The sequence below is a fragment of the Vombatus ursinus genome, unplaced genomic scaffold, assembly GCF_900497805.2.
Source record: "Vombatus ursinus unplaced genomic scaffold, bare-nosed wombat genome assembly UNPS02014793.1, whole genome shotgun sequence".
In the NCBI taxonomy this organism is placed as follows: Eukaryota; Metazoa; Chordata; class Mammalia; order Diprotodontia; family Vombatidae; genus Vombatus; species Vombatus ursinus.
The window spans coordinates 8414352-8434096 of NW_020954571.1; the positions used below are offsets into that span (position 1 = coordinate 8414352).

Here is a 19745-nt window from a genome sequence, read left to right on the forward strand (position 1 = left end):
GAAACAGATTTAGTTTCACAAGAGCCCATTGGAAAGAAAGCTGGGGCTACTAATTGGCAGGATCAGCTTCTTGCCAGTGGCTGGTCTAGCAGAGGCCTAAGAGAACCCAGAAATCAAAAGTGATTTAACGCAAGTCACCCTAGAGAAACCCCGGTGGGGTACAATTTCAGCCCTAGGGTCTGTATGGACACTGGTCATTTTCTAAGCCTCCTACCATCTCTGTTTAACGCTGGCATATGGAGTACAGTGTCAGAAAACCTAGAATCTAGTCTTGGTTCTGCCATTGGTCTGCTATGTGACATACGGCACATTGCTTTCCCTCTTTGAGACTCAGTTTCCTCATCTGCAGTGTGTGTGTGTGTTTGTAGGCCTAGATGATGTCTAAAGTCCCTCTTCTCTCCAATGTTCTATGCTATATGTTCTCATGTTCCTTCCAGCTCTGATAACCTATAGTTTAAGGTCCCTTTCAACTCAGATATCCCATATTCTCAGTTGGCTTCCAGATCTGCCATTCTGGACCTTTCTAGGCTGGACATTCTATATTTTCAGGTTCCTTCCCACTCTCATAGGCTCTATCTTAAGACTCTTTCTAGCTTAGACAGTCTATGTTCTCAGGTCTCCTCCAGCTCTGGCATTCTCTATCATAAAGCCTTTCTCAGCTCAGACATTCTTTCCTGTTCTAACATCTGTTTCCATAATTCTTATTCTGCCCACTAGTGTAAAAGTTGGCATTTGGAGTTAAATATGGGAGTAGGGAGGAGAGACAAGAGGAAAGTCTGACTAAGTTCCAGAAATGTTGTTTTCCCTTCTTCTCTGTTCTCAGGGGAGGACTGCACAGCAGGGAGGAGTGATTTGATGGAAGGGGGATCGATTGCTTGATCCTACCGGGCTGCCAGAGTGAGTTGGGGCAGACTTGCTACTCTAGAGGGGTCTAATAAGCTCTCATCACATCTTGCCTTTCTACTCTATCCTAAGATCATTCCTGATAGGATGGTCAAAAATCATCGTTTAATTTTCTTTAATGAGACTGTTTGCTCCCCGTTCTCTCCACCAGCTGCTCCCTCCCACCAGTCCCCTTCCATTCTGCCCTCAGCTGCCTTGACTTCCTCCCCAGTCAATCAATAGCAGTCAGTTGTGCTTAGTGGGGGGAGACTTCCTCACTTGGAGAAGTGCTGAGCAGGCAGGAACGGAAGAGGAAGAAGATGAAGGGAATGGGCCAAAGGGATTTGCTGAGAAGATCAAATCAATGAGATCTGAACAGACCGTTTCCCCTCATTATTTTTCCCAGCCTGCTAAGTGGTACTCTTTCATTTAGTGTCCAAGAATGTTACTGCTGGTGGAGACCTTAGACATCATCTTGTCCAACCTCTTCTTTTTATAGAAGGGGAAACTGAATCTTAGGGGAAGTGACATGACCAAGGTCATATAGCTAGACCTGGCAGAATTAGGTACTAGAGACCTGGATTTCTGTCTCTTGGTCCTAATGGTGACTGATGATAATAGTGAGAAAGATGACCTGGCATCTTGGAAAAACTTCCTTTTGTCAGGTTGTCAAAATTGAGGATGGGGAACTGGATGAGGACACAAAGGCCACAGCATGATTGATAAGGTCCCTTCTGATATTATGATTCTAAGTAATAATAAGAATCATAACTCATTTTTATTTTAAGATTTATAAAATACTTTTCTCCCAGCAGTCTGGTGACAGAACTAGTGAAAATATGACTAACCCTATTTTTCAGATGAACGAACTGAAGCTCTGAGAAGGTAAGTGATTTACCCATAGTAAGTAGAAGCCCCTTTTAATAGGGTGTCTAATTAGAGGACATTTACAAGCAGAGACACTATGGGATTGTGGATATAAGGTCAGCTATGATGTATGGGGTTCATGGTCTGCCTCTGACACATGCTACCTGGGAGACCATGGAAAGCAGCTCAGGTAATTCTCTAAGACTGTAAGTTACAGATGGGGTGCTGAGCTGCATGGATGGAAGGAGTTTCCACACTGGGAGGCCCCTCCCCTGATGAAATCCCAGATCTGGACCAAAAAGACCTCTATTTAATTATCATTGAGAAAGGAATGGAATTTAGTTCTTTTTAGAATCTGAAGTCAAGCCTCAAGCCAGTTCAGCCTGACTTTTTTTTATTACCATATTTGTCATATTGTGAAAGAAGACAGACCCAAAGGGAAAAGAAAAGACGAAAAAAAAAACCAGAAAGTGACAAATAGTATGCTTCTATCTGCATTCAGGCTCCAACAGTTCTTTCTCTGGAGATGGATAGCATTTTTCCTCATGAGTCCTTTGGAATTGTCTTGAATCATTACATTACTGAGACTACATAAGTCATTCACAGTTGATTGTCATACAATATTGCTGTTACTGTATACAATGTTTTCCTGGTTCTGCTCCCTTCATTCTGCATCAGTTCATATAAGTCCTTCTATTCAATCTGACTTTCCAAAGCTACTGCAGGGCTCAGGTGTCCTTTATGTTCAGCTGTGGCCTGAGACTGCCCCTACCTCTTACCTCCCTCACCAGGCCACTGGAACCTACCAGCCACTTACCTGCCTCCCACAGAGAAGTCAGTGATTGCGTAATAGTAGGACTGTAACACCTTGGGGTCCTTAAAGATGTCATCCCCAAACGTGTTGAGCCGGTTCAGGGAGATGAGCAGCTCTGTGCTGGTTACCCATTCCTGTGGGAGGGGAGGAGGGTCACACACATCAGTGGCTATTTAGGCATTCACCCCCATCCCTTGGTAGTCTCTTTCCCCCTGGATATTCTACATTATTTAGGTGCTAGCCAGTTTCAGCTAACGACATTGAGTTAGAGAATCCTGTGACCTGAGAAGTCACCTACATCATTTCCCTGCTTTTAAGCAGTGAACTGTCTGTGAAGTTTTATTTTTTCCACCTACTTCCCTGAGCGTCCTCAACCTGAAATTCATTATAAAATCATTGGTTTAGCATTGGAACGGATGTTAGAGATCATAGCCCAACCCCTTCCTTTTACAAATGAATAAACCGAGGTCTCATAGAAGTTGGCTTGGCCAATGTCACAAAAAGATTTGAAACCAGGTTCTTTAAATCCAGATCCAGTCAATCAATCCATTAGCAAGCATTGACTAAGTGCCTACCATGAGTCAAACAGTGCTCTAGGCACTGGAAATACAGAGATAAAACCAAAACAATCTCTGCCCTCATGACATTATTGCTTCCTGCCATCCCCTGGTCTGGTAGCAGGCTTCTGTTCTGCCCTTAGAAATTCCTCTTCCCAGCCAAAACCATTGTTTACTCTTGTTATGACCAATGGTTCCTAAATGCAGCAGAATCCTCCCTATCCATCACTCATGCTCTGGCTCAAGGGCGGGGAACCTGTGGCCTCGAGGTCACAGGCCCTCCAGGTCGAGGCCCTCCAGGTCGAGGCCCTCCAGATCCTCAAGTGCAGCCCTTTGACTGAATTTGTTCTGTGAAGTTTGGATTTGGTCAAAGGGCTTTACTTGAGGACCTAGAGGGCCACGTGTGGCCTCAAGGCCACAGATTCCCCACTCCTGCTAGTCTGGCTTCACTTCCTTCACTACCTTATCTTGAACCAATGTTCAGCTGAGCAGATGCCTCTTCCTTCACCTTGATCCCTCAGCCTCTAGACCTTCTGCCATTCCCATCATGCTGATCCCCTGGGCAGGTCTCACAATCCTCCTCCTTTGTACCTACTTCCACATAGCAGAACATTGCTGGAGATAGCTAAGAAATCATTCTGACCAGTTCTACCACAAATTCAGGCAATCTGACTCCAACTGAGCCCTTCTGGCTACATGGCAAGCCTTTTACTCATCTCTGATTGACTCATCACGCCAGCTACTGAGGCTCTTTCCAAATCTTTTCTTTTTCTCCATTGACCAACTCGATGTCTTCCTCCATTTGTCCTTAGCAGATTACTGCGACCCTGACTTGACTGAGGAGACAAAGATCATCCAATCTGAACTTCTTCCATTCTCCAAATATTCAGTTTAATAAATATCTATTAAATACTTAAGATGAATGGAACAAGGCCCTGTGATAGGCACTGAGGATATCAAGATGAAAAATTACATAGCCCTAGCCCTCAAGTAGCTTATAATCTAATGGGGGGTGGGGATGGCAAGTACAGATAAAATTTGAGCTCTTTGAGGACAGGGATTGTTTATTTTCTTCCTTCCTTTCTCCCTCCCCCTCTCTCTTTTTTTCTCTCTCTTTCTTTTTCCTTCTTTTCTTCCTTCCTTCCTTCTCTCTCTCTCTCTTTTTTTTTTTTGGCAATTGGGGTTAAGTGACTTTCCTAGGGTCACACAGCTTAGTAAGTGTCAAGTGTTTGGTCTGAGGCCGGCCCTGAACTCAGGTCCTCCTGACTTCAGGGCCGGTGCTCTATCCACTGCGCCATCTAGCTGCCCCATTTCTCTCCTTTTTTTGCCTTTCTATACCACTACCTAGCGCAGTACCTGGGACATAATTAGTGCTTAATAAATTCTTGTTGACTGGTTAACAATTCTCATACCTGCTGCACAGACAAGTAGGGCCAGAGATGCTAATTGGGTCTGGGATGATTTCACGGTGCTTTGCTTTCCAGAAGAGTGAATCTGCTTATAGTCTCTGAAGTTATAACCTAATTCAATTCTCAGCTAGTGAAATGGGAACTCTCCCCCAGACAAATCTCTCCCTCTTTTGCAAAGATGGATGTAAGATTCCTGTTAGTTTACATTAGCAGAGATATATTTTAACACCAAGGTGATATAATTCAGAACATTTGCTCTATCCTCCTGTTTAACAGCTGGCCAGATGCCAGAATCATAGAATGCAGAGCTGGAAAGAACTTTAGAGAGATTATCTAATGCAATCCCTTCAAAATGTATAGAGGAGGAAACTGAGGCCCCAGAGGTTAAGTGATTTGCCCAAGTTCATACAGTTAGCTATGTGAACACACCATGAACAGAGCTGGGTCCCTTGATTCTTAACCTAGCTCTTTCTCCACTAATTCTAGTTCCATGCCTTTAAGATCTATGATTTGCTGGAGCTTGACAGAAAGTTGAAGCTCCTTGGTCTGTCAAATCCCAGCTCAGGCCCTTCCCCCTGAGCCTGGCTGGGTCTCTCTTACCTGCAAGATGGGGCTCTCGTCAAAGCTGTAGGCACTAGGCCGGCCTTCCAGGGTGGAAAAGGCTACATTGCCTCCACTCAGTGGAGAGATGTCACTGAATTCATCAGTGCAGAAGGCCACCCTCTCGTCCTCTCCAGGTCGCAGGTACTGGCCCTCCTGTTTGCCGTACGTCTTCTCACAGGAAGCACTGTAGTACTGGTATGGCACCCAAGGACCCCCAGCCCAGCTGCGTTTGTAGATGGCAAAACTCTCAGGACGGCTGGTGTGGAACTTCAGCCTCACGTAGGTGATTTCATAAGCTTTACCTGCAGCCAAGAAGAAATCAGCCCTTCTTGCTCAGAGTAGGAAGGACCTGGGAGGTCATCTAATCCAGCCCTCCTTCCCCACACAAGTCTGTCCTCCGCAATATCCTCAACAGTTGGTGATTTAGCTGCTCCTTCATCACTTCCAGGGAGGGGAGATGTAAGGCAGTCTATCCCACTGTTGGCTATAGTCAGCCAAAAGCTGCCTCCCCAGAGCTGTAACTAGCATGGGGAGAGCAGAGCTTAGCCCCAGGATGCCAACATCTAGGGTAGTAGACGTACGCTTCCTGCCTGGGAGCTGCACTTCCTCTACAGGAAGGCATCCCTCTTTCCTATGGGAACAGATCACCAAACCCTTGACTTACCTTTCTGTCTTCTGTCAGCCCGTATTACAGTGAGGTACAATTGCCTCGGGTCTGCACAACTGTGCCCACAGCCAGACTGTCCTCTGCATCACCACTGCTCTGCTCGACTGTTTTTGCTTCAGGTGAAATGATTCCTTACTAAAACTCTGTGCTGCCCCTGTAACTTCTTCCCACTGATCCTAGAGATGGTCTCCATAGCCAAACAGAACAAATCTAGTCCCTCTTCTATATAAGGGGCAGGGAAGGGAGAGTAACTCAGCTGTTCAGTTGTGTGTGTTTGATTCTTTGTGACCCCATGGACTTTAGCATGCCGATACTGTCCGTGGGGTTTTCTTGGCAAAGACTCTGGAGTGGTTTGCCATTTCCTTTTCCAAAAGAAGAGTTGATCTATCCCTGTTTGTGGGGTCTTTGGTCCTTAGGATACAGAATATACCTCCCAATACCACTACCATAAAAAAAAGAAAAACCCCCAAAACTTAAGGTCACAGGATTTAGGACTGGAAGGCACCTTAGAGATCATTTACTGTTAAGCCCCACATTTTACAGGTGAGGCCCCCCAAAAGGAAAGTGCCTTTCCCAAAGTTATACAAGTAGTAGAACATTTAGGGAGGCAGTTGGGTATATCAGTGTGTAACAGGAATCTTGGAGTCAGGAAGACTTGAGTTCAAATCCTATCTTAGACACTTACTAACTATATGACTCTAGGAAAATTATTTTACCTCTTAGTCTCAATTTTCTCATCTCTAAAATGGGGATGATAACAGTACTTACCTCACAAAGTTTTTGTGAGAATTAAATGAGATAATCTATAGGAAGTGTTTAATAAACCTTAAATAAGTGCTGGCTATTATTAAGCAGGGATTTGAAGTCAGGTCTCTTTCTGCTATTCTGTAATGTCTCCCTTCATTATGTGGAGTGGAAAAATAACTCTCTAACTTTGTTTAAAAAAAACCTTGCTGTGTTTTGTCTAAAATCCCTAGACTCTGAGCTAAATTCTGGTATAGCTGTTTACTGTGTTCATATCAGGGCTGGCTGTAAGAATGCCAGCAGACTTTAATGAATCAGAGAACAATGCAAGATGGAGGAGATCTGGCCTGAGCCACAGGGCTTAGAACTTTAATTCCACATTTGCTAATTTCACGTTTGCTGTGGACATGCTGTGTGACCTGGAACCACTTCCTTGCTTCCCCTGGGCCTCACTGACTCTCCCTCCACCCACCCCCACACTAAGATTAACGGTCCTTCAAGGGGTGCGGGGGGGGGGGGGCATTGGAGGGGGTGGGGATCTTGAATGCAAAAGTCCAAACCCTGTAGGACAGTAGTGGCCTGCTAACAAATCCTGAAGCCCAAGATGTCAATCTCCATGCTGGGATGGAGGTGATTGTATTGAGACAAGGAGGGATGCAGTTGCCAGAAATCCAAGTGGCCGACCCAACCCCACCACCTCTGTGTTTTTCCTGTTGTGCTTGGAAAGCTATGTGCTGATTTCCTTGGCTTGTCAGGACACTCGGGGCTTTCACGACCTGAGAAGCAGCCCAGTGGCCTGAGGCAAGGCCGAGAAGGGAAGCCTGGCTTCAGGGAGATGGGGCCACCCTGAGGGCCGGTATTCATAAGTGTGATAGCTCAACTGAGTTGGGTCAAACAGGGTCATTGGTCCAGAGAGAGCACAGGACTGACTGACAGGTGGCCGTAGGGAACCTGAGCACTGGCATCGGATTACACTCTGGTCTGCAATATCAGGCTGTGCAGGTGTGATGGGGAGCATTTAACTAGTTCTGCATGTGACTTCGGTACAAGTTCTGTCTCCACTCGGGTTCTCTTTTGGGCTAAGCTTCTGGGGACACCTAACAAGAGGGTGGCCCATCCGGCATCCAGATGGGAGAGAAACAATCTTGTATTTCCCAGCAGGTTCGAGCCTACCTCACATTCTTTACAATTCACCTCCACAAACATTTGTTAAACAAACATCATCTACTGTGTGCAGAGCACTGTTTTTAGCACGGGGGAAAACACAAAGCTTAGACAAGAGGGGATTCCTGTCCCTATGGAGCTCACAGTTCAGGAGTGGACTGGGCAGTGGGATATGGATCTCAGCAGCCTCCTTGCTGCCTAGCCTAGAGACTATGCCCTGGAGGACTTAACCCTTTCAGTTTCAACCCTCCCTCCCCTCCTCTCATCCCTTACTGTTGAGTACCTTACTGGGCTCCAATTGTCCAACATTGCTTGAGATGTAGTAAGTATTTTCATTCATTCACTGATCATTCATTCATATTTATAAAATAGTACAAAACAATACAGGGTAAGTATCAAAATGTGCAAACTGATCAGTTCTCCAATCTACTAAAATTTTAGTTATCTTGTTATTATTGCCTTGCTTTGTATACCGATACTGGAGGTGATGCCAGTCTGTCAACAAGCATTTATTAAGGTGTTAACCGTATACCAGGCACAGTATAACCCCTTAATAAATGTTTATTGAGGGGGCATGTAAGTGGCAGAGTGGATAGAGCACTGGCCCTGAAGTCAGGAGTACCTGAGTTCAAATCCGGCCTCAGACCAAACACTTGACACTTATTAGCTGTGTGACCCTGGCCAAGTCACTTAACTCCAACTGCCTAAAAAAAAACAAAAAAAAGTTTATTGACTGACTGACATCACCTCTAGCTACCATTATATCTCTCCGTTCACTTTACCCAGAGAACTATCTTTTATATAACAAAGAATAAAAAAATAACCCCCCCCTAAAAAAAGCAGTTTAGTAAAACTAATCCGACCCAACAACTAAGTCTGACATGATACGTAGTATCCTACACCTAGTGCATATGTGCCTAGCAGGGGGGAGTCTGGGTCAAAGGGGATAAACGTCTTAGTCACTCTCCTAGCCTAACTCTGTGGGAATTGTACTATAGGAAGCCAAGTGGCACAGTACGTGGAGTGTTGGACCTCAAGTCCCTAAGACCTGGGTTTGAACCTGTCCCTTGACATCTATTAGCTGTGTCACCCTTGGCAAGTCACTCTGCTCACCTTTTGTTTTCCTCAGTTTCCTCATCTGTAGCATAGAAATGATAATGACAGCATCTACCTCCCAGGGTTATTGTTAGGATAAAATGAGAGATTTGTAAAGCTCTTTGCAAGCCTTAAAGCACTATATAAATACTATCATTATTACTATAATAATAATGGTGATTGTTATTATTATTATTATTCCAAATTGTTCGCCAGAATGGTTCCAAGGTTGGGGAACCTGTGGCCTTGAGGCCACATGTGACCTTCTAGGTCTTTGGGTGCAGCCTTTTGACTGAGTCCAAGTTTTACAGAACAAATCCTTTTATTGAGGGAATTTGTTCTATGAAGTTTGGATTTAGTCAAAGGGCTGTACTTGAGAACCTAGAGGGCCATATGTGGCCTTGAGGCGGCAGGTTCCCTACCCCTGACCAATTCACAACTCCACCAAGAGTGTCTTAATATGCATATCTTTCCATAACCCCTCCAACATTGACTATTTCCATCTTTTATCATCTTTGCCAATTTACCAAGCATGAAATGAAACCTCAGTTTTATGCTGACTTGCATTTCTCATTGTTAGAGATTTGGAGCAATTTTTATATTGTAAATAGTTTCTGATTCTTTTGAGAATTATTTGCTCACATATCCTTTGACTATCCATATCTCCAAGCAACTTGATGAGATTGGAGCATGTGGACCTCTGTCCTGTAACATCTGGAGGGTCCCTCCACAGGGGTAGGCATATGCACTGGAGTCTTGCTGAAAGGAGACAGGAGGCTCCTCCGATCAATTTTAGTGACTGATGATCCCTCAGAGATGACTGGCAGTTGACAGTTAGTGGATTGAATTTTTGTCAGAGGCACTGTCCCTCTTCTTGGCCTTTTTCAATATTCTCCCCTCCTCTTCTTCTGAATTACAGCAAGGGATTGGTTTGGGAAGGAGATTTCTTAGCTCTGCCTCTAGGAGCAATTAATACCTACTGGCAGGAATTACATGGCAAGCTGCAGGAGCTAGCCTGGCAGCCCCAGAATGGTGCCTTATACTTCAGCCTTGGAGTTTCCTTTTCAGAGTGCAGATCTGAGACTAGATTTCCTGAGAATGGACTTTCTCTGACTCAACATAAGGCAGCCACTAGGGTATTGACAGAGTTCCAGCAAGAGCTTGTGGCCTAGGCTTGCAAGCCCTTATAGGAAGGGAACTGAGAGTGGACTTTCTCGGACTTGGGAGTTATCCTAAGTTTGTGCGTTCCTAGGTTTAAAAGTTTCCCAGGTCAGGAGGATTGGCCTCTTAGAGGGAGAAGTCTTCATCAGCGATGTGCTTCTTAGAGAAGGAGTGGTTGTTCAGTTATGTCTGACTCTTTATGACCCTATTTGAGGTTTTCTTGGCAAAATTACCAGAGCGGTTTGCCATTTCCTTCCCCAGCTCATTTTACAGATGAAGAAACTGAGGCTTATAGGATTAAATGACTTGCCTAGGGTCACACAGCTAATGTCTGAGGCTAAATTTGAATTCAGGAAGATGAGTCTTCCTAAATCCAGGGTTGCACGCACCATCTACCTCTCCTGGAGAAGGAGTAGTATCACCGATGTAGCCCTGCAGCTGGAGGGCTGCATGCCTTGTCCAGGGTTACCTGGCTTGTAAGTGACTGAGGCAGGATTTGAACTCAAAGCTTCCTGACTCCAAATCCCATACACTGGGTCACTTAGCTTCCTCTAACTAATAATCAAAGGGTTGTTGAACAAAGTTATCTTTTATTTTGTAGTTTTGCCTTTGTGTGTGTGTGTGTGTGAGTGTGTGGCAATTGGGCTAAGTGACTCGCCCAGGGTCACACAGCTAGTGTCTGAGTTCAGATTTGAACTCAGGTCCTCCTGACTCCAGGGTCAAAGCTCTATCTACTGTGCCACCTAGCTGCTCCCTATTTTATAGTTTTGACAGATGCATGGGAGACACCTTGATGGAGGAGAACCTTTCAGGCAGCATTTTGCTGTGTTAAATTCAATGCTTTGGGGGGAGTAGTCAATAAACAATAAACACAGTGGAATCTTGTGTTCTCTCCATGTAATTCAATTGCATGATAATAAGGAAATCTATTATAGAATATCACTTGTAAAAACCTTCCCTCTTCTAATATCCTCATCAAGGATATTCTTAATAAGCATGTAGATTATTCTCATAAACATTTTATATAGATGGGAAATTAGAAATCATCATAATACTACTGATAATAAATGATACCTACTAGCACTTTAAGGTTCGCAAAATGCTCTCCATGTATTATTTAATTTGAGAATAGTGAAGGAGTTGGAGACCACACGCAGGCCCTAGCACAAGGCCTGCCAAGTAACACATAGGTGATTAATAAATGAGTGACAACTGATTGATACTGTATGAAGACTGGTTGAAGAAACTGATGATGTTTAGGCTGGAGAAATGAAGATTTGGGGGAAATATTCAAGTGTTTTGAAACTATCACCCAGAAGAGGGATTAGGTTTCTTCTGCTTAGCTCCAGAGGACAGAAATAGGAAAAGTGAGTGAAAGTTGCAGTCAGTAAATTAACTAGCATTTATTAAGCATTTACTGTGTGTCAAGCATCGTGCTAAGTGCTGGGGATACAATGAAAGGCAAAACACAGATTCAGGCTCCACAAAGTGGAAAAATTACAAATAATCAGAGTTCTTCCAAAGTGGAAGGTGTGGCCTTGGGAATATAATTCTCCCTCCTTGGAGCGTTCAAGCAAAAGTCTAGACGTCAACTTGTGAGGCAGAATCTTGTTCAGGGATTGTTTGAATTAGGTGGACCCCAGAGGTCTCTCCAACCCTGACATTCTGTAACCCTTTCAGTCAGTCAGTCAATCAATAAACATTTAAGTACCTACTTTGTTACAGTCACCGTACTAAGCTCTGGTGATATAAAGAAAGGCAAAAGACAGTCCCTGCTATCAAGAAGTTCACAGTCTAATGGGGAAACGATATGCAAACCACTATGTACAAGCAAGCTATATAGGGGATAAATCGAAAATATCATCAGAAGGGATGATCTCACCCAATCTCATTGGGGGTCCCCTGGATAAGACTACCCTAGGTTCAATATACTCTATGAATGTGCATCGACTCAACCATAGGTGACAAGCCCCCACTGATGTACTTATTTTTACTAATCAGCCAGAGGACACAGCTGGTTCAAAGCTAAGACATTTAATAAAGTAACCATAGCAAGAGAAGGGATGAGAATGAAGGAGGATCAGTAAAGACTTCTTGCAGAAGATGTGACTTGAAGGAAGCTGGGGAAGCCAGAAGGTAGAGATGAGATCAGAGACATGCATGACTAGGAAAAAGGACATTGACCAATCATGCAGTGAGGCTGAGGCATACATGGGAAATAGCTTGATGTATTGCTACAGTGAACAAAGGCCTGTAGTGCATCAGTATGTCTTCTAGTGAAGTGAAGGATTTATGGAATGACATGGAGAAGTTGAAAAGGATGAGAAGGTTAGGTTTCAGATCTGTGCCAGTGGTTGAAATAAATACATTGATAAGATCCCAGGTCTACTGAAGTCCAGATGAGGAATATGAAGCCCAGTGATGAGATGATTTGTCTGAAGTCACACAGCTTCTCAGAATATGGACTGAAACTCAAAACCATGTCTCTGACCTCCAAATTCAGGGCTATTTTGATTATAGCATGAAGGCCTAGATTGCCATTGGCAGATATCTGGCGGGTTTGAGAACAAGAGAGAGAGTCAAGAAAAAGGGAGGGAGGAGGGGGAGAGAAAGTGGAAAGAGAGATGATGGATAGTGGAGAGGGGGGCCAGTACCAAAGTTCTTCAGGTGCCGTTGGTGACTGCTCCCACCCAGCCTCAGTCTCCAGGCGTCAGCCATCTTTGTCTGGGTGGTCCCAGCAGGAGGAGAATCATGTTCTAGGGCAGGGAGTGTGTAGCCAAACTCAGACTTTCCTCTTCCCTCTATTTCTACTCCCCTCACCCACCTTCCCAGAGAGTCTGGGCCCAAGGCGACTGCTCCCCAGATGGCTTTAATTACATGACTTTGTTTTGTTCGCCTTTTCCCAAAATAAGCCTCTCCCACTTTGAACTCATTATTTGCTTGGACAGAGCCAGGAAGTGGGGCTGGCTTTGTTTTTTATTAATGGCCCCAAGTGTCATTCTAGATGAGTTTCATTTCCCAGCTGGTCCAAGGAGATGGCCATTGGTCCATCTGATTCTCTTATTTGGAGTTGTTCTGTTGGATTGGGTCACAGGTGATGGACTGCACTGCATTGCCCTGGGAGTTCCATGATCCTAACAGCCTGGCTGCCTAATGTCTCTCCTGTGCTAGCTGAGAGCGCAGCCCTCTGGTCAGGTGATATAGTCCAAGCTCTAAAAAGGAGATGACCAAGTCTTCAGTCATCTCCTCCATTCTCCAAATTCCTACAGCCCTTACTGTCTGTCCTGCCCATTTGGTACTTGGTACCTCATTGAGTGCCCACTGTGTTCTGCATGAGTGCTAGCTGCTGGACCTACACAGATGAGTAAGATATGGTCCTTGCCTTCAAGGTACTAACAGAGAAGATAACACATTGCCATAAGTATAGTCCCTGTGACTGGGCATAAAGACTAGTGATGTGATTGATATGGGGAACTCCCTCTATCAATGCAGGCCATAACCTTCTCTGAAACTTGTAGGCTTAGAGCAGGGGGTTTTAACCTATTTTGTGTCATGGACCCCTTTGGCAGTCTGATGAAGTCTCTGGATCCCTTCTCAGAATAAAGTTTTTAAATAATTGAAGTGTATACTGAATTTCAGTAAGAGATGAGTAAAAATGAAGAGTTATTTTTTTCCCCATCCTAACTCTCAGATTCCTTAAAATCTCTCCACAGACTGGTCCATGTGCCCCAGGTTGATTCTCTCCCTTACAGACTTTTCCTGAATCTTGGAAGGGTTAGGTGACTTGTACAGACTCACCCAGCCCATATGTGTCAGAGTAGGACCAGATTTTCCTGGCTCAAAGGCCAACTCTTGGTGGGACCCCAAAACCCCTCTAAGTAACTCTGGTACAAATTACAACATGGTAAATTTGCAGGAGAAGCCCAAACCCAATATGACTATCTTTTTATCAACCTCGCGAGGGCTGATTCATCTATGTACACCCACTAAGCACAGTGTTCTTGCAGCTGTGGGGTAATAGAGTTGACGTCAGAGGATTTGGGATGGAATCTGCTGCTTAACTGCTGATAACTGGTGTCAACTTAGATTGGTTCCTTAAACTTTTTCTTCCTCAGTTTCCACCAACCTATCAATGAACATTTATTATTAGTTAAGCATCTACTACATGCTGGGCAAATGATTTTTTTTTTTTTAGGGTAAATGATTTTTTGCCATAGTACATAAAAGGCTGGCCTTGGAATCAGGAAGACTGTGGGTTCAAGTCCTACCACTGACCCATACTGGTTATGTGACCTTGAACACACCTTTCAATGCACCAAGCAATTTTCTAAGACTTTAACTTGCAGTGGGTGGAAATCTACTTTGATAGGGAGTTCCCTGGAAGTGAGGTCCTTTTATGAATGAAATCATAGATTCAGTTAAAAAAGAAAGAATGAAGGGGGCAGCTAGGTGGCGCAGTGGATAGAGCACCGGCCCTGAAGTCAGGAGGACCTGAGTTCAAATCCGATCTCAGACCAAACACTTGACACTTACTAGCTGTGTGACCCTGGGCAAGTCACTTAACCCCAACTGTCTAAGCAAAAAAAAAAAAAAAAAAAAGAATGAAGGAAGGAAGAGAGAAAGAAAGAAAGAGAGAAAGAAAGAAAAAAGATGCTAGATGCTAGGAGTACAAGCATGAAAACTAAATGGGTCCTACCCTCAAGAAACTTCTATTCTATGATATGATGGGGTTGAATTAGATGACCTTTGAGATATCTTGGCAACTATAAATTCTAGCTTCACATAATTCAGAATCTTAGAGCTAAGAGGGACCTACATGCAAGATCATCTGGTCTTATCCACCCATTTTACAGGTAGGGGAACTGGGGCCCAGACAGAGGAAATGACTTCTTTAGGTTACAGAGCTAGTTAGTGGCAGAGCTGACACCTGCATTCCTGATTCCCCCTTTTCACTCCATCACTCCTATTTCCTGGTTAATACCAGCACTAATTCCTTCCCCACTTCCTGCCCCCTTGCTGGACCACAGGGACCCCATCCTTACTGAACTTCAGTTTTTCCCAGCTCAGCCTTAGTCTTCTCTGAAGTTGGACAAGTGTTTGGGCCTTGTTTATTCTCATTTGCTAACTGGGTACAATAATCTCTGCCCTTCTCCGCAGGATTGTTATAAGGCCCAGAAAGTGTGCTTTGGAAATATCAAGCATTCTGCCCTTCATTACTTGGATGACTGCAGGTAAGCCACTTTCTGGGTCTCAGTTCCCTTGTCTGCAAAACAAGGGGTTTGGTCCAGATGACCTCACAAGCCCCTTTTAGCTCTAGGTCTAGGATCCAGAGAAGCCTGGGCATTTCTTCCCTGCAGCATCTCAGTCCTCATTTCTTCTGTTTAGATGAGTTTTTTTCTTGCTTCTCTATGGTGTATTAGAATGTAAGCAATCTGAGGGCTGGGACCATGATTTTGCCTTTCTCTGTATACCCAACAGAAAGGGGAGGGAAGAAGCATTAATATTATACCTATGTGCCAGGCGCTGTGTTAAATACTTTACCATACTTACCTCATTTGATTATTGCAACAAACTTGTGAGGTAGGTGCTGTTATTATCCCTATTGTATAGTTGAAGAAACTGAGGCAGAGATTTTTTTAAGTGACTTGTCCAAGGTAGCACAGCTAGTAAATGTTTAAGGCTGGATTTGAACTCTGGTCTTCCTGACTCCAGGTCCAGTGTTCTTTCTTTTTTTACTTTCTTTTTTTAATTTTTATTTTTCATTTTTTTAGGCAATTGGGGTTAAGTGACTTGCCCAGGGTTACACAACTAGTAAATGTCAAGTGTTTGATCTGAAACCGAATTTGAATCCAGTGTTCTTTCCACTGCTCCACCAGCTACCTTAGCCACTAAATGCCCAGTGCTTAGCACAAGCCCTGGCACATAGTTGGCCCTTAATAAATGCTTATTGACCAATTGACCAACTGTTTCCCAATGGCACCATAAGTTCCCTGAGAACAGAGACCATGTCTCTATTCCTTCTGCATTTTATTTCACTTAAAGAAACATTCATTAAGCACCTGCTTTATGCAGTGTCTTGTGCCAGGTGCCAGGGGAGACAGAAAGTCTGCATAAGATAAAATCCCTGCCTTCATGGAACTTCCAGTCTACTAGGGGGAAGAAATAAACAGAGATAATTGAGGCAGTCAGTGGAATGAGTGCTAGACCTAGGGTCAGGAAGGCCTGAGTTTGAATTCAGACTCAGACACTTACTAGCTGTATGACTCTGGGTAAGTCACTTAACCTCTGTTTGTCTTAACCCACTGGAGAAGGAAATGGCAAACCATCCTCGTATCTTTGCCAATAAAACCCCGTAATGGGGTCAAAAAGACCCACGAATGATAGAAGAAAAAATTGTAATATGCCACATTACACGAGAAGAGCATTTGACTGTGACTACACATTTAGCAAGATATTATACATCCCATACCCATCCTGTGTTAGAATATCTCTTTGACTGAGTTCCATATTGGAACAATCAGATATGTGATTTGAGTGTAAATGAGGCCTAGACTTTATTGACTGAGTTGATCTAAAGCCTAAGCCAGGTGTTGGCTGATGAATTGTATTGGTTTTGGATGAATTCCACATATCCCGTGGGGCTTGGATAAAAACAGCAAGATACTGGTGGAATAGGTTCAGCCAGCCCCCTGAGAGAGATCCAGCCTGTTGCAAAGACACAGAGACCAGAGACAGAATGGAATGTACAGAGTGTAATAGTACGCCTCATAGGTTAGGACTGATAATAATGTAATAATCAAACATAATTAATAATAAGCCTTGAAGCATCAGAGGAATGTGAGCTATCCTCTTTATTGCCTAAAGTCAAACAAATAAGTGTAGGAGCTCAGATTCTCCCACACCTATATCTTGCTGCCTTAAGCTATTGTGTACAGAGCTCCTGAGCTCTCCTGCCCCTCAGGGCTTTTAAGAGCCCTTCATACAGTTACTGTGGTTGGCTGACTCTCTTCCCTACTTTCCCATTTCTTTCTGGCGATGTTCCTTGTGGTTTTCCTACAGGATCATGTCCCCCTACTCCACAGGCCCCCAGCCCAGCTGGGTCTCTCGGCACAGCAGGCCTGGAAGGAGGAGGGGTGAATGGGTTTGTCCTGGGTGATTCCCAAAGCCCCTGGAGCCCCTTGTCCTGCCTGGGGAGGAAGGGAAGAGCAGAGGCAGCCAACCCAGGAAGGGCCTCTGCTGAGGCCGGTGCGAAGGAGGAATCAGGGGACAACCGGCTGGGCTATTTCCGCCCGCTGGGCTGGAGCCACTGGGGGTGTCATGTCAACAAACAACCCCTGTTCCGACCCAGTAGACCTGCCCAGGACCCAGCATTCCAGACCAAATCTGGAGGGAGCTTGTCCCCTGGCCCCCCACCAAGCTTCCAAAGCAAATAAAGCTAGACTCCAGACAAAGTTTGGGGGTGGGGGGGCGGAGGCAGGGCGGGAAGAGGACTGTACCAGGCATCAGGGCTAGTGCTCTCTAAGTGACCCAGCTCCCAATGTCTGGGATCCATTTCCCAGATCCACTTCAGGGTGGGGTGGGGTGGGGGGAATTGGTAGTGCCAGTCCTTCACTGCCTGTCATGGGGTATGCTAGGCCTTCTCCTGGAATTGTGCGGAGTGAGACTGGTTGTTCTGGGAGCCAAGCAATCATTGGCTGCTGTTTTTTCCACTGTCTAACTGTCTTTTCTATCATGTCTTACTTTACTCCATGGCCTTCCCAGGGGTGGGGGGTGGAGGGTGGGGAACAAGCCTCTGCCTGGAAGTCAGGAACTTTTTCAGAGGTTCATGGGACAGTGGAAAGAGACTGGTTCTGAAGTCAGAGGACCTGGGTTTATATCCTGCCTTGCCAGTTTATTGTTTGGGTGACCTTGAGCAAGTCACTTAACTTTTTTGGGACTCATTTTCCTCATCTGTAAAATGTGGGGGACTAAAACTAAATGGAGCCTAAGATCCCTTGCAACTCTTGGTCTATGGGCCCATGACTGTGTGATTACAGGGCACTCTAAGGTCAAAGTTAGTGAAAACAGCAGATTTAACAGATTTAGCTTGGATGGTAACACCCAAACCAATAAGGCCAACAGATGGAGCAGGGGGCCATTGGGTTGAGATGCGTTGGTTTCATTTAACTTCTGCCAAGCAAAGGCTCGAAAGTCCCTTTGGAATCTAGGGCATTTGGCTGTTGTTCTTCAGTTGTGTTCAACTCTTCATGACTCTATTTGGGGTTTTCTTGGCAAGGATACTGGAGTGGTTTGCCATTCCCTTTTCCAGCTCATTTTACGGAGGAAGAAATTGAAGCAAACAGGGTTAAGTGACTTGCCCAGGGTCACACGGCTAGGAAGTGTCTGAGGCCAGATTTGAACTCAAGAAGACGAGTGCTCCTGACTCCAGGCCCAGCACTCTGCCCACTGCACAACCTAGCTACCTAACATACAGAATAGATAAAAGGTAACCTTTGAAAGGAAGGCACTGGCAAGTGTGGGGCAGGTGAGGGACAGGGAAAGTCCTCCCTCTAGAAGGTCGGATTGAGTGGAATCTTGAAGGAAACCAGGGATTCTAGAAGTGAAAATGAAGAAGGAAAGTATTCCAGATATGGGGCACTGCCGGTGCAAATGCATGGAGATAGGAGATAGAGTGTTAGGTATGAGAAATAGCAAATAGAGTATGGCTGGACCATTGAGTTCATGGAGGGGCGTCATGTGTGAGGGTTCTAGAAAAAAAGGAAAGGGTCAGGTTGCGAAGAGCCTTAAGCACCAAACAGAGTAGTTTAGATTTGATCTTAGATGTAATAGGAGACCCTGGAATTTATTGAGTAATTGGTCGTGACATGGTGTGAAGGATGGCTTGGAGTGGAGAGAGACTTAAATCAAGGACAGCAATTAATGACAGTTATCCCAAAGGGAAATGGACTGACTCGAGAGATGGGCTCCCTTTCATGACAAGTTTTCAAGCATTTGTGAGGGTTGATGTCGAGGGAATTTGTGTTTGGATATGGGTTGGACCAGATGGCCCCCGAGATTTTCTTCAGCTCTGAGATTTTGTGCGATTTTGGGATTCTGTTTTCCGATCAACCACCCAGGCTGTCTTGGGCTGAAAATTTGTTTCACTCTGTCTTTTTGTGGGTTCTGCTGCTTTAGAATTTGTTTAGAGCCATTTTTTACAGGTATTTGGAGGGGTGTGGGGGAGAGCTCAGGCAAATCACTACTTTTCCTCTGCCACTGGGATTCTATTTTGCTATGATTTTGTGATTCTATTATCATTCCCATTTTGTAAGTGAGGAAACTGAGGCCCCGAGACATTAAATTATTTACCTAGTGAATTAGTTACTAGACCTCAGATCTCCTTTCTCCAAAAATGAAACATCCAAGAAACAGTCTCCTGGGAACTCTGTGATGGTCCAACCTATTTTTCTCAATGGTGTCCCCAATTACCCACGCTTCTCCTTCCCCTTCCCCCTCCCCCTCCCCCTCCACATGCAATCAGTTGTTTCATCCTGTCATTCTAGCTTTGCAATATTTCTCTTTCTTCCTGTCTATTCCCACGGCCACTATAAATCCAGGCCCTCATTACCTCTCACAAGGACTATTACAATAACCTCCTAATTCACCTTCCTATTTCTGGCCTTCCTCTCTGCAAGTCATCCTGTATTGGTGGTCAAATTAACAGTCCTAAAACATAACTTTGATCAGGATCTCCCAACACACACACACACACACACACACACACACACACACACACACACACA

The 19745-nt window shown here is 44.7% G+C and overlaps 1 protein-coding gene across 1 annotated transcript in view; it reads right to left on the reverse strand.

Annotated features, from left to right (window-relative positions):
* The window catches only part of LAMC3 (laminin subunit gamma 3), a 79393-nt gene that overhangs the window by 56180 nt on the left and 3468 nt on the right, over positions 1–19745 (reverse strand). Inside the window, exons 2-3 of the mRNA XM_027869606.1 lie at positions 5130–5434; positions 2567–2697 (exon numbers count right to left, since the gene is read on the reverse strand). Of these exons, the coding sequence (XP_027725407.1) occupies positions 2567–2697; positions 5130–5434 (436 nt within the window). The remainder of the gene's footprint in view (positions 1–2566; positions 2698–5129; positions 5435–19745) is intronic.